Raw genomic sequence first — 27,831 nt, 5'->3', positions numbered from 1 at the left:
AATTGGCTCTTAGTCATCGGATCCGCACCAAATACCTTCCAGTTTGCTGGAATGCACTCTAGGGGCGTACACCGTGCCCTAACCCCTGAGCTCTGTCCCTGTCCCATACCTACAGGGTAACTCTGGGCGTCCCCAGGTTCCAACAGAGCATATAATCCGGATTTTAAAAGGTTCCTACCTTATCCAAGGGACTGGTTCTTCACCGCCGTCCTGCAGCTGCTCCTCCCCCATGTCTAAGGGACCGGTTCTTCACCGCCGTCCACAACTGCTTCTCCACTATATGAGTGCGTTGCACCGTTGTGCCCTCTGGGGTCGATCAAATCGCGTCTCCTCCGAGGCCCCCGATGAACTCACCGGTGCGCGCTGGGCATCGGTTCTCGCCGCAATCCTCGACCTCCAGGAGGGGTCCGGGCAAGGCTAAATTGCAGCCTCGTCGCCCACCCAGGGACGCCAAAAGCTGTTGCCGGCACCCAGTGCCGAGAGGCTGAACAACAGCTTGAGTTGGTTCGTTACCCGGTGTGCTACACCCAATAATCACAACGGGGTGGAGAAGCAGAAAAGTTTATTTGAAGCTTCAAAAAGGTACAGGGAGATTTGAATCTCAAATCCTGTACAACAGAGCAGGAAGTTACACAGGCTTTTATACATCCTTTTTCCCAGCATACTTATCCAATAGCAAGCTGCCCCAAGTATCCATATAGCCAGCCAATCCAGTTCCCAGCTAGTTCCCTGATTCTCTGTATCATTTGTTAAACGATACATAAAGCTGCTTTATTCAGCATTGTTCTTCCATATTTCCCCTGTGTGGCCTTGCTTAGTTTCAGGCAGTCTGACTCTGCAACATACTGTTGCAGATTCTCAGCATAACTGCTGTGTGTGCCTCCAGGTGGGGGGGCCAAGGACACTTGGGCCTAGTGCGCATAACTGCTGCGAGTGCCTCCAGGCGGGGGGGCCCAAGAATACTTGGGCCTAGTGCGAGGGGGCTTCATCGACACTCGTGGTCTTCCATCCCCTCGAGTTACCTAGTGGCCATGCCCAGTGTCCCCAACACTCCTGCTGTCTGGCTGCTTTCCCCACCACATCTACAAACAAAGGGAAAGGGAGCTTCAAACTTCCCGGGACTTACAGGGGGAGGGGCGGACGTCCGTGCGTCAGAGCAGCAGAGATGCTGGCCAGAGTGGTCGCTTTTGGAACTGTGGGATATCCTCCGGAGGCCAAAAGGTGTTTACACTGCTAGAATGTGTCTTCACTTTCACAGCAGTGCAAAAAGAACAGCGGGCAGAGCTGTATGCTTCTCGTGAAGGTGGGATTTTTTTTTGCGGGGAAACCTGAGTTTCACTGCAAAAAGTCATTAACAAGTGTAGACAGTATGGCGGTTTTAATGCAAAAAAAGGGACTTTTTGCCCTTTAAATAGTAAGTGTAGACATACCCCAATCCTTTTTGTCCTGTGACTGGAGAGGTGTTAACTGCCCACTTCACCTTGAATAGCCTCTTGCAACGTGTTAATGCCTTATCTGTTCCACATTTGTATGCAGCTGTGACATGCCGAGTACCTGTCCCCGATCTCAAGAAGACCTCTGTGTAAATTCCAAAGCTTGTCTCTTTCACCAGCATAAGCTGGACCAATAAACGATATTACCTCACCTACCTTGTCTCTCTAATATCCTGGGGAAAAACACAGCTAAAACAACACTGCAAACATCGTATACCTCGCGTAGACCTGCTGCACTGTAGGGAACTTCATCAGGAATAACCCCCTTAAGTCCCCACTGACATCAGTGGAGTTCAGTTGAGGGTGGGCTGGACATGCTCTGCCCATGTCGCAGTGCAGCTCCTTTAGCTCACTTTACCCCAGGCAGATCCAGGTCCATCCAGACCGCGCCTTATGAGTCAGCGAATACCTGGCGCTGCAATCATTACTTAGAAACTGGCCCTTCCGTACACCAGTGGTCTCACTGTAGGTAATAGAACAGCTCGAATAATTCAGGGCTCCCACATGCGCTGTGGTTTGCTATATTACACCACTTGATGAGCTCCCATTATATCCATTTTATTGCAACTTACAATAAATGTTGAGAAGAAAATTTGTGATTGGTTATAAAAGCCATAGTCTTACTTAGAGCTTTTCTCAGGGCCTCCTTGACCTCCTTGTTTCTCAGGCTGTAGATGAGGGGATTGACCACGGGAGTCAGGATGGTGTAGAAGACGGAGAACACTTTGTTCAGGTCTCGCAGTGCAGCAGTGTCTGGGAGCATGTAAACAACAAACAGGGTTCCATAGAAAATTGTTACCACGATGAGGTGAGAGGAGCAGGTGGAAAAAGCCTTTTGCCTCCCAGCACTGGAAGAGATTCTCAGGACAGTGCTGATGATAGCCATGTAAGATGCCAGGGTTAATAGAAATGGGGGAAGAATGAATATGAAGCAGACAAGGAAAATCACAAGAACCATCAGACTGGTGTCACTGCAGGACAGTTTTATCAATGGGGTGTAATCACAAAGGAAATGGTCAATTTCATTGGGGCCACAGAAAATCAATTGTGATAGCCAACATGCTGTGATGGTGTTGACTACAGACCCACTTAGCCAAGACCCAGCTGCTAGCTGGAAGGAAAATCTACTATTCATGCAGGCTGCATAATGCAGTGGTTTGCATATGGGTAAATACCGATCGTAAGACATCACTGATAAGAGACAACATTCTGCAGCTAACAGAGAACCAAAGATATCAAATTGTACCAGGCAGCCATGAACAGAAATGGATCTGTCCCCAGTCAGGAGACTGGCCAGCATCCTGGGCAGGATGGTGGAGGTGTAGCAATTCTCCAAGCAGGACAAGTTCCCCAGGAAGAAGTACATGGGGGTGTGAAGGTACTGATCGGACACAATTAGTGCAACAACGAGGATGTTCCCAGCCACTGTCACAATGTAGATCAGTAGAAACAGCGGGAAGAGAAGAATTTTCAGTTCATGGAGATTCCCAAAGTCCAGGAGGATAAATCCTGTGACGGACGTTCGATTTCTCTCCTTTGTGTCTGCCATGGATTCTAGCAAGAAAAGTAATTTTTAAAAAGTAGCAATAATAGCTTGTGAAATATGACAAGAAACAGATACCTTTGTGGGGAGGGGGTGACTTTGTTTTTGTTAAAAGAAGAGGAGTACTTGTAGCACCTTAGAGACTAACAAATTTATTTGAGCATAAGCTCACCGAGAAGGCCTCAGCTGGAGGACTAGGTTCAGTTTTGGCAATCACAAAATAAGAAATATGTGGACAAATTGTAGAGAATCTAGAAGTGCTCAACAAAATGATAAAAGGTTCAGAAAACCCGACCTATGAAGCAAGGCTGAAAGAACTGGACATATTTAGTCTAGAGAAGAAAAAACGGAGGGGGAACCTGATGAGCCTTCAAATATGTAAGAGGTTGTTACTAAGAAGACAGTGATCACTTTTTCTTTATGTCCACTGAGGGTCTCACAAGAAGCAATCAGCTTTATCTGCAGCAAGGGAGATTTAGTTTAGACAGTAGAAAAACTTTCTAACTCTAAGGATAGGGAAGCCCCAGAACAGGTTACAAGGCAGGTTGTGGAATCCCCATTATTTGACTTTTTTAAAAGCAGCTTAGACAAACACCTGTCAGAGATGGTCTAGATGGTCAGCACAGGAGGCTGGACTAGGTGACCTCTCAAGATCCTTTCAAGCCCTTTAGTTCTATGATTCATTATTCTACCTCCTTGTCACACACATATCTGAATTTTTTACTGATACCTGAGTTAGTGATGAATTTGTATGTGAATTTTGAATTAGGCAGTACATTAGTAATTGTTTGTTTGTTATTCTATGTCTTTGTTTAGGGAGTTTTAACAGAATGACTAGCCATGCAAATATCAGATACAATACAATATTCATTTTAATACTTGCCTATTTCTTCTTCATATCCGCTAGACATTGCATTTTTTGCAGTCATATTGAACTGTAAACTCATGTTTTAGGGTTTCTTTTATCTTCTGTAACTTAGAAATCACTTTGATGGCAAATTAATGAAGTTAGATAGATAGGTAGATAGATAGATGAAGGAGAGACAGAGACACTGCCAGATAGACTGGCAGAAATAAAGCTAGATTGTGGAGGGAAGGATAGATAGCAACAGATGGGCAGACAGAGAGTTAGCTAGCTAGATACCTCATTGAAGATTTCCTATTTTAAGGTTTGTTCCTCCTACTGAATATGTGGCTTTTGTGCAGTGAATGACTGGGGAGGCAGAAATTCTCATAAATCCTCACAAATTCCTGCCATCTAGCTCTGGCTAGGGCTGACTCTGAGTAAACCCAGGGTGTTCTACATACGTCTAAAACTGTCTGTTCAGGGTGTGTCTCACAGAAACACAATATCTCTGTTACACATTATTCATGACAATATACAACATCCTTTACCTTCTGTGAATCTGATGAGAAAGATTGTGCTTCCTCAAAAACAGAGGATCCCCTGTTCTATTCTCCTGCTTGTCACAGCTGGCTTTTATCTGATCCCAAAAAGTGAATGGCTTCTCTGATTCGTTATATGAGAGTGAAACAACTCCCTGGAAACTTATGCTAATGGGAATTTACAACTGCCGCAAAGGCAGCGTTAATGCTCCATTTTATTTTTAGAACTTACAAACAAGTTTAATACATGAACTCCTAACCTCAGAGAGAAAGTTGTGGAAATAGGACAACTTCTAGCTTCAAAGGAATAGTTATGGAGATAGGAAAATGTCTAACATCAAAGGAGGTGTTTCTCTTTACCAGTTATAAGGAACATAGGTATTGCCATTCTGGAGGAGGCCAATCATCTACCTTGTCCACTCTCCAATCTCTGAATTAGCTAGTACCAACTGCTTTAGAAGAGGGTTCATAGATTCAACCATCTTAGGAGAGCAGGGACATTGAATCACCTTCCCTGTACATAGCAGGATGTTACATTTCACCCAGTTACCCCTGTATTTAGCCCAATAACATGTGTTTGGTTAAAGCAACTTTCAGAAAAGCATCTGGTCTTTATGTGAAGATATCAAGAGATGGAGAATTCACCACTTCTCTTGGTAGCTTTTTCCAATGGTTAACCAACTTCTCTAGAAGTGTGACTCCCTGGCTGGCGTGCCTCCTCATGGTTGGGCATGGCATAGTTTTAGTTGGGGATTGGTCCTGCGTTGAGCAGGGGGTTGGACTAGATGACCTCCTGAGGTCCCTTCCAACCCTGATAGTCTATGATTCTATGATTCATAGCAAGGTCACTTCTTCTTTGGCACTCCTTGCTGACTGTCACTCTGGCTGTGCTGTGATCTACTTCTCGTAACTCAGCCGTCCAGCCAAGTCACATATATTCCCATCCAATCTGAGGTAAACCCAGTCTAGCTCCTCAGTAGTCCAGTGGGTTCAAGCCAGGTCTTCAGGGTGACTTCAGGCTTTATTTGCCTTCCAGCTCATCTCTGGGGGGCCTTTGTGCCACCATCGTCGGGGGGGCTGGGAGGGGAACCCAGGCTTACTATCTACTCTGGGTACCCTGTAATAAGCTGTTCAGGTCTTTCTATTCAAACCCTTTGCCTCCTCCTGGGCTACTTTCTAACTCAGCCTGTCATGGAATCATAGAATATTAGGGTTGGAAGAGACCTCAGGAGGTCATCTAGTCCAATCCCCTGCTCAAAGCAGGACCAAAGCCAACCAAATCATCCCAGCCAGGGCTTTGTCAAGCCGGGCCTTAAAAGCCTCTAAGAATGGAGATTCCACCACGTCCCGAGGTAACCCATTCCAGTGCTTCACCACCGTCCTAGTGAAATAGTGTTTCCTAATATCCAACCTAGACCTCCCCCACTGCAACTCGAGACCACTGCTTCTTGTTCTGCCATCTGCCACCACTGAGAACAGCCTAGCTCCATCCTCTTTGGAACCCCCCTTCAGGTAGTTGAAGGCTGCTATCAAATCCCCCCCTCACTCTTCTCTTCTGCAGACTAAATAACTCCAGTTCCCTCAGCCTCTCCTTGTAAGTCATGTGCCCCAGCCCCCTAATCATTTCTGTTGCGCTCTGCTGGACTCTCTCCAATTTGTCCACATCCCTTCTGTAGTGGGGGGACCAAAACTGGACACAATACTCAAGGTGTGGCCTCACCAGTGCTGAAAAGAGGGAAATAATCACTTCCCTCAATTGACTGGCAATACTTCTACTAATACAGCCTAATATGCCGTTGGCCTTCCGGGCCACAAGGGCACACTGCTGACTTATATCCAGTTTCTTGTCCACTGCAATCCTCAGGTCCTTTCCTGCAGGGAAACTCAAAAGGGCTCACCTGGGATTTGAACCTGGGACCTCTTGCACCCAGAGCGAGTGAGACTCATACCCCTTGACCAATGAGCCTGGCCCTTAGCCTTTCTCCCAGCTCCTTCTCAGGCTCACCCCTCCACAGATCCCAGAAGGAAAGAGGATTCATTATGATGAACCAAGCAAATGTACAGGTCCAAGGTGGGTCTATCTGCCCCAAATTGGATCTGGCACCTAGCAGGCTCAGGACAGCGTCTGGCCCCAGACCAGCCTGCCTCCACACAATCTATAGGTTTTCTCTGACCCCAGCCAGGCCTTCCTTCAAGGTGCTAGCACAAGAGGTCCACTCCTTCTCCTGCTCAGCCCTTACTGTATTGGGCTTTTCCTTTTTCAACTGCTCCATCCAGGCTTTGACCCCTCTCATAGGTGTAACAGGGTAGGGCTGACTAAGCACCTGGGCCCTCAATAGCCTCTTTCCAGCCAGTGTGGGGTCATTGTACCCCTTCAAACCCTCACTGTTAGACATTTGTGCCCTATTTCTAATTTGCATTTATCTGGCTTCAGCTTCCAGCCATTGGTTCTTATCCTGATAATTTGAAAGTGCCCTTTAGTACCAGGTACTTTCTCCCCATGAAGGAACATATAGGTTTTAATCAAGTCACCTCTCAGTCTTCTTTTTGATAAGACTGAGAGGTGGAACACCATGACCCCATGAAAAGTCCCCACGTATCCTAATCAGTTAGCAGTTGGCTGAATACGGGATAAGTGATCTGGTAAATCTGAAGCAATAAATAATTTATCACTACAAGCAGTAACGTCCTGGAGTCGTAACCCTGCTTTCCTTGTTTACCCAAATTTCCCATTGATCCTTGCGGGTAAGGAAATGGGCACTATAGTTTGGTACGCAATGTTGCACCCAAAATCTTACTCACATAATGGGCTGAGCAGAGAAGCTGAGGATCTCTGAATCAGATTCCCCTTTGTTCTCTTGAGTGACCTTGATAATAACTTGCATATCACCCCCATCAGTGGGATAAATACATTAACATATAATGAGTAGAGCTGGTCAAAAATTATCGTATGGAACAATTTTCCAGTGGAACATACTGTTTTGACAGAATAGGAACTTTTCATGGGAGTGTGTTGAATCCATTGAAACTTTTAGTGGACAACAGGCAGACTCCTGTTTGACAGAAACAGACTCCTGGTTGATTTTAGCTTGACTGCTGCCTGATTCCTCGGCTGCCCGGATACCTATGCTGTCTGGCTTCCCAGTTGTCCAGCAGGAAATGTAAATTTTGATGAAATCACATTTTTCAAGGGAAAAAATCTCTCATGTGAAAAACAGCCCTTGAAAGAAGTTATAAGGGGTAAACTAAAGGCAGTTTTCCTCTAGCAATGTTAACTCTGCTCCGCTGGGAATGCCAGTCTGCTGTCTCCACCATGGATCATACTAACCCCTCCCTGCACACAACTCTACTACATCAATATCTACAAATTATGTGGATAGGATAGGAAAGGGTAGTTTGGTAAAGGGACGTGTAAATAGTGTGGCCACCTCTCAAGTGCCACCTCGTGACTTGGGATGACTCTGCAGTGCCTGGCCTCCATTTCTTTTCTTGTTGCTCCTCAATAACTCCACAAAGGCTCATGTGTCCCTTCTTGGGGTCTGGCTTATTTACATATGTCAGGCTTCCTTCCCCACTCTGAACTCTGGGGTACAGGTGTGGGGACCTGCATGAAAGACCCCCAAAGCTTATTTTTACCAGCTGAGGTTAAAACTTGCCCAAGGCACAGATTTCCTTCTGCCCTGGTTTCACTGCCACCACCAAGTGATTTAACAAACAATTAGGGAAAGGACCACTTGGAGTCCTATTCCCCCAAAATATTCCCCCAAGCCTATACACCCCCTTTCCTGGGGAGGCTTGAGAATAATATCCTAACCAATTGGTTACAAAATGATCAAAGACCCAAACCCCTGGGTCTTGGAACCATGGAAAAAATCAGTTAGGTTCTTAAAAAGAAGGATTTTATTTCAAGAGAAAAAGGTAAAAGTATCACCTCTGTAAACTTAGGCTAGTAGTTCACCTTACAGAGTAGCAGAAAATTGAAAGAGAACAGAGGAACCCCCTCGAGCCTTAGTTTCAAAAAGTTACAACAAAACAGGGATAAACCTCCCTCTAGCAAAGGGAAAATTCACAAGTTGAGAAAACAAAGGTAAACCAATACACCTTGCCTGGTGTTAGGGGGCTTATTCCTTCACCCGCTTACTTCCCTGGGCCTTCTCACATGAACAGAGAGCAACAATACCCAAAGTCCAAAGGTGCAAACAATTTGATGTTTATTGGGGTGAACTTCCAGCAAGTATGATTCCACTTTCCTTCCTTAGTGTCCCCCACTCCCAGATCTGACACCACAGAGGGTTACCTGTGTCCCTGTTCCCGTTCTTCCTCCTGGCAAAATATGATTCCAATTTCCCCACCCCCATTCCCTGTTCCCATTCCCCCCTTACTTCCTGACTGACTGCAGACTGTATAGTAAAACTTGAGTTCTGCTTAGCTATACCTTAGTTTAATTTCAGTAAAATGATTAGTTAACTAATCCTAACATATTGTAACACGATTATTTAACCAATTATATCCCAGCATCTTAATTAGTTTACACCCAGCAAAATTAATTATACAGCCGACAGAAACAATCACAGAACCAGACAGAGATTATACAGACAAACAATAGGGAAATGGGAACTACAATGACAGAACAACACAGAAATGAGGATTTCACATCTCAGCTACTGAGAAGTGAGTTCTTGCCAGACAGGATGCTATCAAACTAAGTTTCCTTTTTCACCTTCTAGGCACTTCCCTTTCTCTGGAGGTGATAGGAATACAATCCTGTCCTGATAATGCCTAGCAGCCCAATAGCATTGACAAGGTTCCTTCCCCACTCTGAACTCGGGTACAGATGTGGGGACCTGCATGAAAACCTCCTAAGCTTACATTTACCAGCTTAGGTTAAAACTTCCCCAAGGTACAAACTATTTTACCTTTTGCCCTTGGACTTCCACTGCCACCACCAAACATATATCTGGGTTTATTTTTATTAGGAAAGCGTCGTTTGGAAATGTCTTTCCCCCCAGAATCCTCCCAACCCTTGCACCCCACTTCCTGGGGAAGGTTTGGTAAAAATCCTCACCAATTTGCATAGGTGACCACAGACCCAAACCCTTGGATCTTAGAACAGTGGAAAAAGCATTCAGTTCTTGAAAAGAAACATTTTAATAGAAGAAACAGTAAAAAGAATCACCTCTGTAAAATCCGGATGGTAAATACCTTACAGAGTAATCAGATTCAAAACATAGAGAATCCCTCTAGGCAAAACCTTAAGTTACAAAAAAGACACACAGACAGGAATATTCATTCTATTCAGCACAGCTATTTTCTCAGCCATTTAAGAAATCATAATCTAACACACACCTAGCTAGATTACTTACGAAGTTCTAAGACTCCATTCCTGTTCTGTCCCCGGCAAAAACATCACACAGGCAGACAGAGACGCTTTGTTTTTTTCCCTCCTCCCAGCTTTTGAAAGTATCTCGTCTCCTCATTGGTCATTTTGGTCAGGTGCCAGCGAGGTTACCTTTAGCTTCTTAACCCTTGACAGGTGAAAGGATTTTTCCTCTGGCCAGGAGGGATTTTAAAGGTGATTACCCTTCCCTTTATATTTATGACAAGCATCTTATTTCAATGTGACTAGGTTGGGATGTGAGGATGTGACTGTTCGCTTCCCAGTTTATGGCTGCCTCTGCTGCTTAGCCAAAGGCCTTAGCCTAAGAACAGGGCCTCTTGCTGCCACAGTAAGAGAAGGGCGTTACACCAGCAGAAGTGATTTTGATTCTTTCTTTTATACCTCTAGAACTAGCTAAGTGATAAGAATACACCTACATTCTTAGAGTATAGGCCTTTACAGAGAGGCCTGAATATCTATATCCTAACATACCCCTATGGTTATGACAACATAAAATTCAAAGTAAGCACAAAAGAGTCTTCCAGCCCGGTCTCAAGCTGGACCCAGCCCCCCCTCCCTTGGGCTCTCTGTCTATCTTCAAGTTTCCAAGTTGGGAACAGCTTTTCATCCCTTCCCAGGATCTGCTTCTGCTTCTGCTCTCCCCTCAATCAAAGGTCTGTGTAGGTGCCTCCTCAGCTCTGCAGCCTCTGCCACAGCTTCCTCCCCTATTTCCTGTTCTTCTCTGTCTCTTTAGAAAGTCCAGCTGCTCTCTCTCAGGCCCCATTGAGAGGCGTTAATAAGGCACAGATGGGTTGGATCCATTCCCTCCTAAAGGCCCGGCTCACCCAGTGACAGAGTGTGTGAAGAAAGGGAGGTTGAGAAGGTGGAGTTCAGGTTACAGTGCATGGTCTGAAGTTTATGGGAGCTGATGAAGTCAGTGAGCTGCCTCCTTGGTTCTTGTAAATCAACATAGCTCCATTGACTTCAACTATGTTGCTTTGCATCAGCTGAGGACATGGCTTAATAGCGGATTTTTCCTGGTGTGTTTGCCACGGTGCGAAGCAAGCTGAGGTCTCTGTACACCAAGTTTCAGACCTTCTTGAACACTCTTTAATGTTGGACAGTGACTGGATTATGTTAACACCTTTAGCCCATTTATTCGATCTAAGTGAATACATGAGAGTGTGGCTGTAGTTTTAGTTTAGGTTTGAAATGATGCAGACGCCCGTCCAAGGCTCGAGAGCCCCTAACATGTCATAACTAATACAATAAAATCCCAGCGCCATCAAAAGAATCTTTTCAACAGGAACTCAGCCACCCAGAGAGCTACAGCAAATCCTTTCCACCCCTTGATCATCATGGAAAGCAAACCTTCAGCTCACTCAGAAAACAACATCGAAGTGATGGCACGTTGGCTTCCCAAAGGCAAGACAGAATATCAATGCCTCCCATGTAACAAACATTTCCCTCCCCTCCCCAAAATAGAAAAAAGAACTAAAACCAAATTGACAAACTGATCAAATACAAGAAAAGCCAGATAAACAAGGTGTTACAAGCTGGCCCTTTATCCAGCAGTACAGTCACCTGTCTCTTGCAAGAGGGCCCAATCAATGGGAGCCATGTACTTCAAAGATAAGTGCATCTGGGTAGAGTCTCATCATTGTTTCTAGCTCTGGGGCTGTAGGAAACACTCTCCAGCTCAGACCCCTTTTCTGACACCCTTCCTTTGGCCATGGGAGGCCATTGTCCAGCTGCCTTAGAACTTGGCCAGAGCTTCACCTCGGCTGTGCTCACTCTGGGCTTCTAGCTGAACCCCTTTAAGAAGAATATGGCAGAGAGGCAAGGAACACGGCTTTAGCAAAGGGTTTAGTAAGAGGAAACTGTATGCAGTCAGCCCTCGACAGATACAGATCTGTAAAACAAGACAGTTATGAGACACCCCCTTCTCCTGGTCTGATCTCACTGTTTCTGTGAGTCCAAGGTTCACCAGTGTTTCAAGCTGGGCAGAGTCCTTCCTGCCATCTTGCTCCTGAAAGTCTTTTCTACACATGGCCATGGTTGGCCCCAAGAATGGAATTGCACTGTTAAGTAGGCCCCAGTCTCTGGGCCATGGGTTCAAACTGTGAAGCTCCATCTCCGACATTCATGCCTGTGGGCCCCCTGTATAGAAAACTCATTTTTCTCTGGGGGTGGCCAAGTTGTTGAGACATTATAAAAATCAATAGCCCCAGACTCTAGTCTTGATGGGTTCTGAATGATGGTCCTTCAATGACATGTCAAACACCTTTCCCAGGCAGGTCAGCTGTCTGGAATACAACACAATAGGCTGCCATTGAGCCAGGCCAGACTTGTGCAGTCACCATGCCAATATTTCCACCAATATTGCACACAAAGTTCACAAAGTGACACCATCATACCCCACGCTGTCACACAAGCAAACAATTAACCAAAAGCCATGGCACCCCAGCAGAGTTTATACCCCCCAAAAGGAAAAGACCTCATGAAGTACACTAGGGACTTGATTATGGCTATTCATTTTAGGGGGAAATTGCTCAGATAATGTGACTTCCAGAATGCTTTCAGGGAGTCAACAAGCATGTGGACAAGGGTGATATCGGGTACTTGGACTTTCGGAAAGCTTTTGACAAAGTCCCATACCAACTGCTCTTAAGCAAAGTAAGAAGTCATGGGAAAAGAGGGAATGTTCTCTCATGGATTAGTATCTTGTTAAAAGACAGGGAACAAAGGGTAGGAATAAATAGTCAGTTTTCACAATGGAGAGAGGGAAATAGCTGCATTCTCCGGGGATCTGTACTGAGACCTGTGCTGTTCAACATATTCATAAATGATCTTGGAGCGACCAGTGAAGTGGCACAATTTGCAGACAATCCGAAATGACTCAGGACTGTTAAGTCCAAAGCTGACAGTGAAGAGTCAAAAAGGGATCTCATAAAACTGGGTGAATGGGCAACAAAATGGCAGATGGAATTCAATATTGATAAATGCATAGTAATGCACATTGGAAAACATAATTCCAACGATACATACAAAATGATGGGGTCTAAGTTAGCTATGACTACTCAAGAAAGAGATCTTGGTGTCATCATAGATAGTTCTCTAAAAACATCTGTTGAATATGCAGTAGCAGTGCAAAAAGCGAACAGGATGTTAGGAACCTTTAGGAAAGGGATAGATAATAAAACAGAAAATATCACAATGCCACTATATAAATCCATGGTACGTGCAAACACCTTGAAAACTGTGTGCTGTTCTGGTTACCCCATCTAAAAAAAAAGACAGGTTAGACCTTGTCAAGGTTCCTTCCCCACTCTGAACTCTAGGGTACAGATGTGGGGACCTGCATGAAAACCTCCTAAGCTTACTTTTACCAGCTTAGGTTAAAACTTCCCCAAGGTACAAACTATTTTACCCTTTGCCCTTGGACTTTCACTGCCACCACCAAACATTTATCTGGGTTTATTTTTATTAGGAAAGCATCGTTTGGAAACGTCTTTCCCCCCAAAATCCTCCCAACCCTTGCACCCCACTTCCAGGGGAAGGTTTGGTAAAAATCCGCACCAATTTGCATAGGTGACCACAGACCCAAACCCTTGGATCTTAGAACAATGAAAAAGCATTCAGTTTTTTTACAAGAAGACTTTTAATAGAAATAAAAAAGAATCACCTCTATAAAATCAGGATGGTGAATACCTTACAGGTTAATTGGATTCAAAACATAGAGAATCCCTCTAGGCAAAACCTTAAGTTACAAAAAAGACACACAGACAGAAATATTCATTCCATTCAGCACAGCTATTTTCTCAGCCATTTAAAGAAATCATAATCTAACACATACCTAGCTAGAATACTGACTAAGTTCTAAGACTCCATTCCTGTTCTGTCCCCGGCAAAAGCATCACACAGACAGACAGAGACCCTTTGTTTCTCTCCCTCCTCCCAGGTTTTGAAAGTATCTTGTCTCCTCATTGGTCATTTTGATCAGGTGCCAGCGAGGTTACCTTTAGCTTCTAACCCTTTACAGGTGAGAGGATTTTTCCTCTGGCCAGGAGGGATTTTAAAGGTGATTACCCTTCCCTTTATATTTATGACAGACTTGGAAAAGGGACAGAGATTAGGGGTATGGAACAGCCTCCATATGAGGAGAGAGAGAAAAAGACTGATATTGTTCAGATTAGAAAAGAGAGGACGAAGGCGGGATATGATAAACATCCATAAAATCATGAATGCTGTGGGGAGAGTGAACAGGGAAGTGTTATTTACCCCTTCACATAACAGAAGGACCAGGGGTCACCCAATGAAATTAATAGGCAGCAGATTCAAAACAAACAAAAGGAAGTACTTTTTCCCACAACGCACAGTCAACTTGTTGAACTCATTGCCAGGGGATTTTGTGAAGGCCAAAAGTATAACTGGCTTAAAAAATGAATTAGATAAGTCCATGGAGGATACATCCACCAATGGCTATTAGCCAAGATGGTCAGGGACACAACCCTATGCTTTGGATGTTCCTAAACCTCTGACTGCCAGAAGCTGGGATTGGACAATGGTGGACGGATCATTCGATAATTGCCCTGTTCTGTTCATTCCTTCTGAAGCAGGGTTCTGACTATTTGGCATTATTTTGTAAGCAGAGGCAGAATGAGCTCTCCCCTGACATCTGGTGGTGAGCTGTGGAAAAGGACTTCAGGGCTGTTCTCATTTGCATGGGCACCCCCATCCTGCCTAGCATGACGGGACTGCTTGCTCAAATGGCCACTTTGGCTGCTGTGGGATCCCAAGTCTCTTTGTTTTTGGGGCAGGAGTAATAAAGGGTTGTTATCCTAGTTATGTGAATCAAGGACAGTAGAACTGTACTTGGCACCTTATGACTGAGGGACTCACCCTCAACTAAGTAGCATTCACTAGGTGAGGGACATGGGTTCCAAAGCCCAATGAATTAAGAGAAATAAGTGGCACTAATATTGCTTGCCTGTTGCCCCAAACACCAATTTGCCCCTTTCTCTCACCACTGTGTAATAACAGAGTTAATTTAGACTCAATTAGGAGTCTTGCTAAATGCTGTAAAGCTGAAATCAGTGATGCCTAGGTTTCAGCATGAGACCTACTTTGGGCTAGTGGTTCTGGTGTGTCATAAATATAAAGGAAAGGGTAAACACCTTTAAAATCCCTCCTGGCCAGAGGAAAAACCCTTTCACCTGTAAAAGGACAAGAAGCTAGGACAACCTTGCTGACACCTGAACAAAATGACCAATGAGGAGACAAGTTACTTTCAAAGCTGGAGGGGTTGCAGAGAAGCAAAGGTTCTCTCTCTGTGTGTGATGCTCTTGCTAGGAACAGAAAAGGAATGGAGTCTTAGAACTAATCTAGCTAGATATGCATTAGAGTCTGTTTTGTTTAAATGGCTGAGAAAATAAGCTGTGCTGAATGGAATGTATATTCCTGTTTTTGTGTCTTTTTGTAATGTAAGGTTTTGCCTAGAGGGATTCTCTATATTTTGAATCTGATTACCCTGTAAGGTATTTACCATCCCGTTTTTAGAGAGGTGATTCTTTTACTTTTTCTTCACTTAAAATTCTTTTTTAAGAACCTGATTGCTTTTTTCATTGTTCTTAAGATCAAGGGTTTGGGTCTGTGTTCACCGATGCAAATTGGTGAGGATTTTTATCAAACCTTCCCCAGGAAAGGGGGTGTAGGTTTGGGGAGGATTTTGGGGGGAAAGACGTTTCCAAGTGGGCTCTTTCCCGATTATATATTTGTTAGACGCTTGGTGGTGGCAGCAAAAAAGTCCCAGGGCAAAAGGTAAAATAGTTTGTACCTTGGGGAAGTTTTAACCTAAGCTGGTAAAAATAAGCTTTGGGGGTTTTCATGCAGGTCCCCACATCTGTACCCAAGAGTTCAGAGTGGGGAAGGAACCTTGACATGGTGGCAGAGTGGTGGGATTACAAAACACCCTCCAAACCTCTCTAGCCTTTGCTAAAGAAAACCTACAGGATGCTCAAAAAGAGCAAAAAGCCTGGTGTGATAAAGATGCCAGAGAGTGTTCCTTCAAAGTAGGGGACCAGGTCATGGTCTTAAAGGCGCTCCAGGCCCATAAAATGGAAGCATCATGGGAAGGGCCATTCACGGTCCAGGAGCGCATGGGAGCTGTTAATTATCTCACAGCACTCCCCACCTCAAACTGAAAGCCTGAGGTGTACCATATTAATTCTCTAAAGCCCTTTTATTCCAGAGAATAAAAGGTTTGTCAGTTTACAGTCCAGGGAGGAGATGACGCTGAGTGGCTTGAAGGTGTCCACTACGAAGGGAAAAGTGCTGGTGGCGTGGAAGAGGTGAACTTCTCCATGACCCTTGGGCATATGCAGCGACAGCAGATCAAGGAGCTGTGCACTAGCTACGCGCCAACGTTCTCAGCCACCCCAGGACTGACTGAACGGGCATACCACTCCATTGATACAGGTAATACTCACCCAATTAAAGTCCAACCTTTCCGGGTGTCTCCTCAAGCTAAAACTGCTATAGAATGGGAGATGCAGGATATGTTACAGATGGGTGCAATCCACCCCTCTGGCAGTGCATGGGGATCTCCAGTGGTTCTAGTTCCCAAACCAGATGGGGAGATACGTTTTTGCATGGACTAAATGCTGTAACTCGCCCAGACAACTATCCATTGCCACGCACAGATGAAGTATTAGAGAAACTGGGACGGGCCCAGTTCATCTCTACCTTGGACTTAACCAAGGGGTACTGGCAGGTACTGCTAGATGAATCTGCCAAGGAAAGGTCAGACTTCACCACCCATGTCGGGCTGTATGAATTTAACATACTCCCTTTCGGGTTGTGAAATGCACCCGCCACCTTCCAAAGACTTGTAGATGGTCTCCTAGTGGGATTAGGAGACTATGCAGTCTCCGACCTTGACGATGTGGCCATATTTTCGGATTCCTGATCAGAACACCTGGAACATCTACAGAAAGTCTTCAAGCTCATAAGGGAGGCAGGACTAACTGTTAAGGCTAAGAAGTGTCAAATAGGCCTAAACAGAGTGATTTACCTTGGACACCAGTGGATCAAGGAACTATCAACCCCCTACAGGCCAGAGTGGATGCTATCCAAAAGTGGCCTGTCCCAAAGTCAAAGAAACCGGTTCAATCTTTCTTAGGCTTGGCCGGTTATTACAGGCGATTTGTACCGCAATACAGCCAAATCGCCACCCCACTAACAGACCTAACCAAACAGAAACAGCCAAATGCTGTTCAGTGGGCCGAAAAGTGTCAGAAGGCCTTTAACAAGCTTAAAGCGACACTCATATCTGACCCTGTACTAAGGGCCCCAGACTTTGACAAACCATTCCTCGTAACCACAGATGTGTCCGAGCGTGGTGTGGGAGCAGTTTTAATGGAGGAAGGAGTGGATCAAGAATTCCATCCTGTCGTGTTTCTCAGCAAGAAGCTGTCTGAGAGGGAAAGCAACTGGTCAGTCAGTAAAAAGGAACGTTAAGCCATTTGCTACGCTCTGGAAAAGCTACGCCCATATGTTTGGGGACGGCGTTTCCACCTGCAAACCGACCATGCTGTGCTACAGTGGCTTCATACCGCCATGGGAAATAACAAAAAATGTATTCGGTGGAGTTTAGATCTCCAAGATTTTGATTTCAACATCCAACACATCTCAGGAGCTTCTAACAAAGTGGCTGATGCACTGTCCCGTGAAAGTTTCCCAGAATCAACTGGTTAAAATCGTCCTTGAGATGTGGAAAATATTGTTAGTCTTTATATACTTGTTAGTAGATTTAGAGGTGCATGTGTCTTATTAACTCTCTTTTCTCCTAGAGCTCCAGAAAGAAATCCCAGAAAGCATTTCACCCTATCTGTGATTTGGGGGACGTGTCATAAATATAAAGGAAAGGGTAAACACCTTTAAAATCCCTCCTGGCCAGAGGAAAAACCCTTCCACCTGTAAAAGGCTAAGAAGCTAGGATAACTTCGCTGGCACCTGACCAAAATGACCAATGAGGACCAAAATGACCTTCTGCGGAAAAGGAACTAGGGGTGACAGTGGACGAGAAGCTGGATATCAGTCAGCAGTGTGCCCTTGTTGCCAAGAAGGCCAATGGCATTTTGGGATGTATAAGTAGGGGCATAGCGAGCAGATCGAGGGACATGATCGTCCCCCTCTATTCGACATTGGTGAGGTCTCATCTGGAGTACTGTGTCCAGTTTTGGGCCCCACACTACAAGAAGGATGTGGATAAATTGGAAAGAGTCCAGCGAAGGGCAACAAAAATGATTAGGGGTCTGGAACACATGACTTATGAGGAGAGGCTGAGGGAACTGGGATTGTTTAGTCTGCAGAAGAGAAGAATGAGGGGGGATTTGATAGCTGCTTTCAACTACCTGAGAGGTAGTTCCAGAGAGGATGGTTCTAGACTATTCTCAGTGGTAGAAGAGGACAGGACAAGGAGTAATGGTCTCAAGTTGCAGTGCAGGAGGTTTAGGTTGGATATTAGGAAAAACTTGCCTAGGGAAGTGGTGGAATCTCCTTCCTTAGAAGTTTTTAAGGTCAGGCTTGACAAAGCCCTGGCTGGGATGATTTAATTGGGGATTGGTCCTGCTTTTGAGCAGGGGGTTGGACTAGATGACCTCCTGAGGTCCCTTCCAACCCTGATATTCTATGATTCTATGATTCTATGAAGAGACAAGATATTTTCAAAGCTGGAGGGGGGGCAGGCGAGAAACAAAGATTCTCTCTGTGTGTGTGTGATGCTTTTGCCAGGAACAGAAAAGGAATGGAGTCTTAGAACTTCGTAAGTAATCTGGCTAGATATGCGTTAGATTCTGTTTTGTTTAAATGGCTGAGAAAATAAGCTGTGCTGAATGGAATGTATATTCCTGTTTTTGTGTCTTTTTGTAACTTAAGGTTTTGCCTAGAGGGATTCTCTATTGTTTGAATCTGATTACCTTGTAAGGTATTTACCATCCTGATTTTACAGAGGCGATTCTTTTACTTTTTCTTCTCTTAAAATTCTTCTTTTAAGAACCTGATTACTTTTTTCATTGTTCTAAGATCCAAGCGTTTGGGTCTGTGTTCACTGATGCAAATTGGTGAGGATTTTTATCAAGCATTCCCCAGGAATGGGGATGTAGGGTTTGGGGAGGATTTTTGGGGGAAAGACGTTTCCAAGAGGGCTCTTTCCCAATTATATATTTGTTAGACACTTGGTGGTTGCAGCAAAAAAGTCCAAGGCTAAAAGGTAAAATAGTTTGTACCTTGGGGAAGTTTTAACCTAAGCTGGTAAAAATAAGCTTTAGGGGTCTTCATGCAGGTCCCCATATCTGTATCCTAGAGGTCAGAGTGGAGAAGGAACCTTGACAGGGTGACAGGGCATGGATCACTTGATGATAACCTGTCTGTTCATTCCCTTTGGGGGACCTGCCATTGGCCACTGAGAGAGGACAGGATACTGCGCTGGATGGACCTTTGGCCTGAACCAGTATGGCCATTCTTATTGTCTTATGTTCTTAGAGCATAGAGCCCGCTGAACATTGAAAGAGACAGGACATCACACCCCTCTGTTCTCCCAGTCCCCCTATCAGTCATGTCCCCTCTTCCCACTGTCCCACCCCTCCTCATCTCCTGACCCCCAACTCATCTCCTACCCACCCACCCTTTCTGTCCCCCACTCCATAATCACCCCTCCCCTAGCTGCCCCGAAAAGCCTTCTCCCCAATTCCCACCCCCATCATCCTCCCCTCCCAGCAGGTAAGTGCATTTCAGAAATTGGTTCATCACCTTCTAAATATCCTGTGGTACCCAGGTGATTTCCCCACAATTCAAAACCCTCAGACAGAGCCAGGTACCTCCTTATTCTATTCTTAGGTTCAGATTTCAGCTCAGGGTTAGATCTGAACTCAAAGTGCCCAGATGGCATGCGGGTTTGTCAGCCACTACTGGACATTCCCCCTTCAAGGACTCACAGCCTGTGAGCCAGAGGTAGCTTTCAACCAGCTCATCCTCTCTCCATACACGTGCACAGCGTAATCCATTTAGCGCAATTCCAAGCACTTCGAAGGCTGACAGGCCTAACTGAGAGCTAAACCCTTTGGCTAATAACGCTATCACTTTATTTCCTCCAAAGAGCTGGTGAGTGGCCCTTGAATACTGGAAATGCTCCCTGCTATGAGGATCTGAGCCCTGGTTTGATCTCTGTATGGGCACAATAAATGAGCACCAAAACACATCAACGTTAAGAAAAGTTAGAAGTCACTTCTTTCCAGTCGATGGGGCTGATTCCCTCTCACTCACCCTGATGTAAATCAGGAGTAACTCCATTGGACTCAGTGGGGCTGATTTCTCCCTCCCTCACCCCAGGGTAAGTCCATGGTGTTCCAATGGAGTATGTCTGGTCTCAGGAAGAAGAGATTCAAGTCCTTTGACTCCAGCCCCTGCTGAGGTGTGGCCCTTTTCTGTGTGGTCCTGGGCCCTTCAATCCCAAATCCCCTGGGGCACAGCCCTTCTCTATGAGATGTTGGGACCCTCAATCCAAGAATCCCCTGGGGCATGGCCCTTCTTTATGGGGCGCTCTGCCCTCCAGCCCCCACTGACCATAGTGTCTCCTCCCCCACTTTTCTATCCCTCTGTCCCCTGCTGCAAACCCTGCACCTGGTGAATCTCAAGGAGACCCCCTGATACCAGAGTGCCTGCTGTACCACGCCAAGTACGGCATGACTCGGTACCAGGAGCGGGGCATGCTGGGGTGGGAGTGTCCAGTGCCCTGGGTCTGACTGGGGCCAGCAACGGATGCTGCGTCACCCACAGCCTGGAACAACTGAGGCGGGATGAGGAGATCTGCCTCCACTGCAGCAGCTGCAGCCTGAGTCTGAAAAAAGCCTGAGATAATGGCTCTGGGAGAGGGGAACTGCCCCAGGCATCTCCATGGGGTTTGAACCTCCAGCCCCACTGCTCTGGAGCACCCCACCAACCCCACCCCAGCAGGGGGCTCTCTATGCAGGGGGAGGGGAAGAGCACAGCAGTCCTGACCCCCTCACCCAAGCACACACCCTGGCTGCGGAGGTAAGGACTGGGGGTACCATGACTGCCCCCTGCCTGTCTGTGGGCACCTAGCCGATCCCAAGGGATTGGGGGAGAGTCACCTGCTCCTCTTCTGGGACAGAGCAGGGTTCCATGCCATTGGCCCAGCCTCTCTTTGAAGCCTCCCCCCACCCCGTGCATGCCCCTGGAGTGTCTGAATCCAGCCCTGAGAGTCAGCAGAGCTTTATGGGATGAAATGTGCCTCTTTCCACAGGCTCCTAAGAACAGCTCGGCTCAGAGCTGTGACTCTTGGAGGGACCAGCACCAGCTGCTGAAGAGGGAGGGAGAGGAACGCACTCAGTGGACAATTCTGCACTGACGTCCGTGTCAGGGATGTTCCCTATGAGTTAATGGCTGGCTGGAGACCTACACCATGGCAGTTTAATTCATTCTGTGATCTAATGTAACCATGAAGGCTCTGGTGATCCATGCCAATGTCTCACCCTGCTGGTCATTTTATCTCAGCAATCCCTTGTGGCAGTGAGTTCCCCAGCTTAGCTGTGTGCTGGGCAGAGGCCACCCTGAAAATACTGTTCAGAAAAGCGGCAGGGCCAGGCAGAGGAAGGAGGAGAGTGGGGAAGGAAGGAAGTGGTGTCCAGGGCTTGCCAATGGGGAGAAGGAGGAGAGAATGGGCAGGTATTTGGAGCCAGGGGTGAGTGTTGTTCCCTGGGCCTGGGGCCATGCCAGGGGAGTGGGGCTGAGCAGAGGAGAAGACTGGTGGTAGAAGAGGGGACTGGTGGGCAGAGGGGTTAAACAGGGATCTCTGAGGAAGCTGAGTCAGGAACTCTGGGTGGGGAGTTGGCTCTTGGCCATGGAAGGGGGAAATCTCAAAGAACTAGGGCTGAGAGGCTCTGTGGGGTGGGGGTTGTGAGAGGGGCAGGAGAAGATTAAGGGCTGTGGGTGTTTGCTTGGGGGTCTGGGCTGGGTGAGGGAGAGGAAGGGAAACACTCAGGGTCTAGAGCAGGGGTTGTCAAACTGGGGGTCAGGACCCCTCAGGGAGTCACGAGGTTATTACATGCGGGGTCGTGAGCTGTCAGCCTGCACCCCAAACCCTGCTTTGCATCCAGCATTTATAATGGTGTTAAATATATAAAAAAAGTGTTTTTAATTTCTAAGGGGGTGGGGGTCATACTCAGAGACTTGCTAGTTGAAAGGGGTCACCAGTACAAAAGTTTGAGAACCACTGGTCTAGGGTAAGATGAGTTCATTGGGTGAATTATGGATCATCTCTAACCAAAAATTTTTGAATTTTTGATCCAGTCTCAATGATTATCCCCCAGATTTTGGTAAAGAGAGGCACAGAGAGTTGAGGTAACATAGCTGCATAGCTGGGCTTAGATCACAGGAATTCTTAGCATCTTGAGCTCCTTTCTCTAGATGCATGGCTGTCGGAGGTGAAAGTAAGCCGGTCCTGTCCGGCATACCAGCAAGAGCCCATACACCGGACCAGACCGGCTTCCCTATGCTGGCGATTTAAAGGGCCTGGGGCTCCCAGCAGTGGACCTCAGGCTTTGTTCTGATCCAAACACACTGCGCAGTTAATTTTTCCATGACACTGCTCCTTTGCCAATCCCAGGCATGATTTTCTGAAATTCAGGAGAAGCCCAGGCCTTGGAAGTTAATGAGGGAGACAGGGCCAGGATTACAAAGGGGTTTAGGTACCTAAAGAAGGAGATAGCTGCCTATTGGGATTTACAATAGCATCTAAGCAGGTTACACTCCTTACTCCCACTGAATGACCATGGGACTTAGCCACCGAGCTCATTTAGGAGCATTGATAAATTCCCATTGGTGCCTGTCTCCATCTTTGTGATCCTGGCCCAGAGATAACACAGATGCTGGGCTGGAATCAGGGAATGCTGGGGGAGATCATAGGCCCCAAGCTATGTGAGGGTCGGACTGGAGGGACAGAATGGCTCTCTTGGCTTCATCAGCTAGGCATCTCTGCACTTGCCTCTGGGCCTCTGCTGCTGAGCTGTGCAGAGCTCCAGGGAGTGAGTCCCACCCGCCCTTAGGAAATAGACATGAATAAATTACCTTCCTGCAGCATCAGTCCTTTAATGCCAGTGATGCTCAACGCCAGCTACACACAGCTCATCTGCAGAAAGCAACAGGTTTGAGTCTAGTTCTGGCAGTGCAGTCTCAAAATGAAGGGGGAAAGAATTCTCAGATGCATGTGCTTTTTGCTTCTAGATTCTGGTACATAGATAGATATTGACCAAAGAATCGTAGTGCTGGATGACTGATTGGATCATGCATTGGGGAAAAATCCACAAAGATCAGGACAGTAAGTTTGCTTTTTCAATTAACGAGGTTTGGGGATGAACATAGAGGGAAAATTAAGAGGATAAATATGAATTACAATCTGAACTCGTTAAGACTTTTACTCTCAAATTAATCAGATGCCTACTGCTGATTGGAATTTTTCCACCCTTCAGGAAAATTTTGACTTTTAACTGAAAACCCCAAATCCATTTCTTTCCCCCTTCAGTTTTCGGCAAATGAAAACTTTCTGCTGAAAAGTGGATTTTTTTAATCAAAAAAACAAAAATGTTTGTGTTTGAGTTTTCAGTTTCTTTAGTGAACAATCCAAAAATGTTTGGAGAAAAGCAGACAGATTCTGAGATTTGTTGTTGTTTAGCTGAAAACCCAGTCTTGATTAAAAGAACACAGCTGAAAATTTCCAACCAGCCTTAAACTTCAAATAAATTGGAGAACATTAATATTGCCTGATAATCCCTTAATTTCAAACCATTTATTCTATAGCATCTGTGGGATTACTCTTTCAAAGGGATAGTTGCGAGGAGGTAACAACTGAATAACCGGTAAAGTTGACAGCTCACAGACTCTGTTTTATACAGAGTCTTGGGCCAAATCGTCAGATGGGGTAAAGTAACAAAGCTCCATTGACTTTAAAGGATCTGACCCAATTTACAATAGTGTGATAACATGACTGACTGATTGTCAGAGGTGAGGAGCACTGCCAACACCTAGTCATTGTAAGTGACGAGTTCTGTGCACCTTTGGCATTCATATAATGAGATATTAGAGAAAGGGGAATCGGGGCAATTCCCTCTGTTGCGCTAATCCTGACCATGGTCCTTCTCATTCCCCCTGCAGCCATCACACAGTGTACTGAGGAAGAAAATGTCCAACCAAACCACCATGACCGAATTCCTTCTCCTGGGATTCTCTGATGTTCCAGAACTGCAGATTTTACACTTTGTGGTGTTTCTAGTGCTTTTCCTGATATCCCTGCTGCCGAACCTTCTCATTTGCACAGCCATAGCCCTTGACCGCCACCTTCACACCCCCATGTACTTCTTCCTGATGAATCTGTCCATCCTAGACCTTGGCTCCATCTCTGCCACCATCCCCAAATCCATGGCTAACTCCCTCATGAACACAAGTTCGATTTCTTATTCTGGATGTGTTGCCCAAGTCTTTCTCGTCGTCTTCTTCACTTCAGCAGATTTTGCCACACTGACCATCATGGCGTACGATCGATATGTCGCCATCTGCCAACCACTGCACTATGAGACAGTGATGAACAGAAGAGCTTGTGTCCAAATGGCAGCCAGTGCCTTGATCAGTGTTCTTCTCTACTCTGCAGTGCACACTGGAAACACCTTTGCAATATCCTTCTGTGGAGACAACATTGTGGAGCAGTTCTTCTGTGAAGTCCCCCAGCTACTCAAGCTTGCTTGCTCTGATTCTGAAATCAGTGAAGTTGGGTTTCTCATCTTTAGTGTGTGCTTAGCCTCAAGCTGCTTTATTTTCATAATTGTGTCGTATGTTCAGATCTTCACCACAGTGCTGAGAATCCCCTCTGAGCAGGGCAGGCGTAAGGCCTTCTCCACCTGCCTCCCTCACCTCATTGTGGTCTCCTTGTTTATTTGCACGGGGACCTTTGCCTACTTGAAACCCACCTCCAGCTCTACCTCAGGTCTGGATCTCGTGGTGGCTGTTCTCTATTCTGTGTTGCCACCAATGATGAATCCAATCATCTACGGCATGAGGAACAAGGAGCTCAAAGGTGCATTGAGTAAACTGATAGTTTGGAGGTTATTCTCTAAGAATAAAATGTCCTTATTTCTTCTTCAGTAACAATTTCATTCTGTGTTTCTTTATAAATATAATCAGCTGATGACATTATCGCCTGCATGAGAAAATACTGTGCACTCTGTTTATGCAGAATTTGGTATTTACACTAGGAAAAATCCAGACAAACATGACTCCGAAAAATGGGGTTACTATAGGTTTAGACCAATGTAAATAAGATCGGAATCTATCTCTCATATACTGCTACCCATCACCATACTATCTGAGCACTTTGCCCATAAAATCAGTAGCCAAAGCAAAGTCCGTAGTGAGATCTCTGGCTCTTCCTGTTTTGGAGGATAAAATCTCTGATTGAGGTATCAATGCATTTGTTCTTTGTGCTTTTTGTTTGTTTGTTTGTTTGTCAGAGTTTTAGCATTTTTTTTGTGGCTTAACTGGTTGGTTGGTGGTTTGTTTTGTTTCTTTGTTCCAGGAAGTTGTGGAGGTGGGAAAGCCTGGGGAGATGGTGAGTGTTTGGTTTGACAGAATTTTCAATGTTTGTCCTCCCTTGGAAGTGCCACTATGTCATCTCTTTGATGGGGTTCTCTGAGTGAGCTGAAGGTTTGCTCCCCACAATGATAAAAGGGTGCAAAAGAGGTTTCTGCTTGGCTGAGTTCCTGATGAAATGATTATGTATCGACTGTTGGGGTATTATTGTATTATTAATGATGTTAGAGAAATAACAATCTCAGGTAGGCATCTTTTCTATTATTTTTACCTATTGAATATGTAAAAACGGTGTCATTCTTGCTATGGTGAAAAGGGTGTTTTGAAGAGAAACTTTTTCCAGAGTTTCCTAAAGAAAACCTGACACAGGATAATGAGGTCAGATTTGTATTCCATGGAAGACACTAGGGTTTAGCCCATCACTTCAAGGAGATCAGGATTTGGCCAATAACCTATATACACAAGGATTCAGATTTGGCTGACAGCACCCTGAAGAAAGTGAGTGTGACAGAGATGTCAGGGTCTGATTTCCCAACTCAGCTAGACCAGCACCAATGCAGAGTAGACCCAATGACATCACACGTTTCCTACTGATGTGGTTCTGGCCCAAAGTCACTGGGCAGCACTCAGTAGTGACATGAACACTGGTGTAAGCTTCTTGTCTGGGGTCATTTTGTTCTAACCTTGGTGTAGATGGAAAAGTGCCATCATTTACACTGATCTGGTGTTCCATACGCCTTCCCGTGTCGATCTACTCACATCCAAACTGAGAAAGGATCTCAGAAGCTGGCCAGTGATTAGTATGTAACCCTTCTGCCCGTCAGAGTTGGCAGCAACAAGGGCCGGGTTCAATATCTAGGGGTTCCATTCCAATAACACAATGCAAACCGGCTCGAGCCCCCACCCAGTGACCTGGGACAAATATATACCACCCCCGCTGGGCGCCTCCAAGAGGCAATACTTCCCCTCTCGCAAGCACATAGTCTGAGTGTAGCAAAAGTCTTTTAATAACAGAGAGAAACAATGTGGCATTATGTTGGGGAAACACCACCAACAGGATTCATAACACAACCCATGAGCAAAAACAACCCCACCCCAGGCAAATTGGGGCATGCCCTTTTCCCTTTGGTTCTTGAGTCCAGCAACCCCAAATCACCCAAAGTCCCAAAAGTCCAATGCCCCAAAAGTCTCTGTCCCTGGTCAGGGCAGCCCCAGAGTTCGAAAGTTTATCGGCGGAGCTTTACCTCCCAACCTGGGTGGAAATGGGACGGGGGTAAGAGGCACCTTACGTGATCTGAAGCTGACCGCCCCATAGCTCCATAGCGGCGCTCCGCTCCGCCAGCCGCCCCACAAAACTTCGTGCAGCTGCACTCCGCTCCACCAGCCGCCCCACGAACTCCTTCGCTCAGCTGCGCTCCGCTCCGCCAGCCGCCCCACGAACTCCTTCGCTCAGCTCCACGGCCCACAAGCAGCTCCTGCCATCCACACACTGCTCCGCGTCGAACTGCTTCACCAGCCGTCCCGCAAACTGCTCCACAATATATCTTCAGGCTCCCCCACTACTTAACACAACACTCAGTGATTTCAGCTCTTAGGTGAATTCAGCTTATAGTAGGGGAGCCCCAGTGCTGATGCACTGTCAGCCCAAAGTGAGCTCAGCAGCCTATAACTAGACTTCTAATGAAATCAAAATTAGCTCTGATATTCCACAGTGGAGAGAGGAGGAAGTGCAATCAGCATGTAAGGCCCTCACCAAGGGGCCCATGCCACCAAGTATTAATACTTGTCCCCAGCCTCTCTCCATTCACACAGTTTTGGAACCCATGACCCTTGCCTAGCGAGTGCTACTTAGATGATGGTGAATCCCTCCATCATAACAAAAGGCCACATACAGTTCCAAGCACAGTTCCCATAATCAGGGTAATAACAATTTATTCTTCCTGCCCCAATAACAGAGACACTGGGGATCCCACAGCAGCCAAAGTGACCATTTGGGCAGCTATGGTCTCATTCTAGGCATGGTGGGTGTGCCTATGCAAATGAGATCGGCCCCTGAAGTTCTTTTCCACAACTTGCCACACCTCACCACCAGATGTCAGGGTGGAGCTCATCCTGACACTGCTTACATCCTCCCCCCAGCCGAGACTTTGTCGTCCCGACAAATCACACTCCCTTTATACCAACTCATTGGTTTCCTCCAAAGGGCCTCAGGAAGCCCACTTTAGCTTCCACAAGCCTGTGTGCTAAATGTATTGGCTCCTCACTAGTCACCCCAGGTGCATCATAAGTTAACCGTTTCACTGGTCTTATCACCCTGTCTCGTCTATTGAGAATCTCTGTTGCCGAAGTAAGGGGAACATCCTCTTGAGTGATGG

The 27,831-nt window shown here is 46.0% G+C and overlaps 2 protein-coding genes across 2 annotated transcripts; one reads left to right on the top strand and one right to left on the bottom strand.

Annotated features, from left to right (window-relative positions):
* Positions 1–2,061: 2,061 nt before the first annotated feature.
* LOC311530595 (olfactory receptor 10A4-like) lies at positions 2,062–3,042 on the bottom strand (the record flags this gene model as incomplete). Its single annotated transcript, XM_084647412.1, has 1 exon — positions 2,062–3,042. The coding sequence occupies one exon, from the start codon at positions 3,040–3,042 to the stop codon at positions 2,062–2,064; it is 981 nt and encodes a 326-aa protein (XP_084503538.1).
* Positions 3,043–24,055: 21,013 nt separating this feature from the next.
* LOC311530603 (olfactory receptor 14A16-like) lies at positions 24,056–25,015 on the top strand (the record flags this gene model as incomplete). The annotated part of the gene is made up of 1 exon (XM_084647420.1): positions 24,056–25,015. One exon carries the CDS (start codon positions 24,056–24,058, stop codon positions 25,013–25,015), a length of 960 nt encoding a protein of 319 aa, XP_084503546.1.
* Positions 25,016–27,831: the final 2,816 nt, after the last annotated feature.

Source organism: Lepidochelys olivacea (genome assembly GCF_965140295.1).
Source record: "Lepidochelys olivacea isolate rLepOli2 genome assembly, chromosome: 14".
Classification (NCBI taxonomy): Eukaryota; Metazoa; Chordata; order Testudines; family Cheloniidae; genus Lepidochelys; species Lepidochelys olivacea.
The sequence above is the reverse complement of the archived record's forward strand: the minus strand, read 5'-3'. Positions and strand labels throughout refer to the sequence as shown.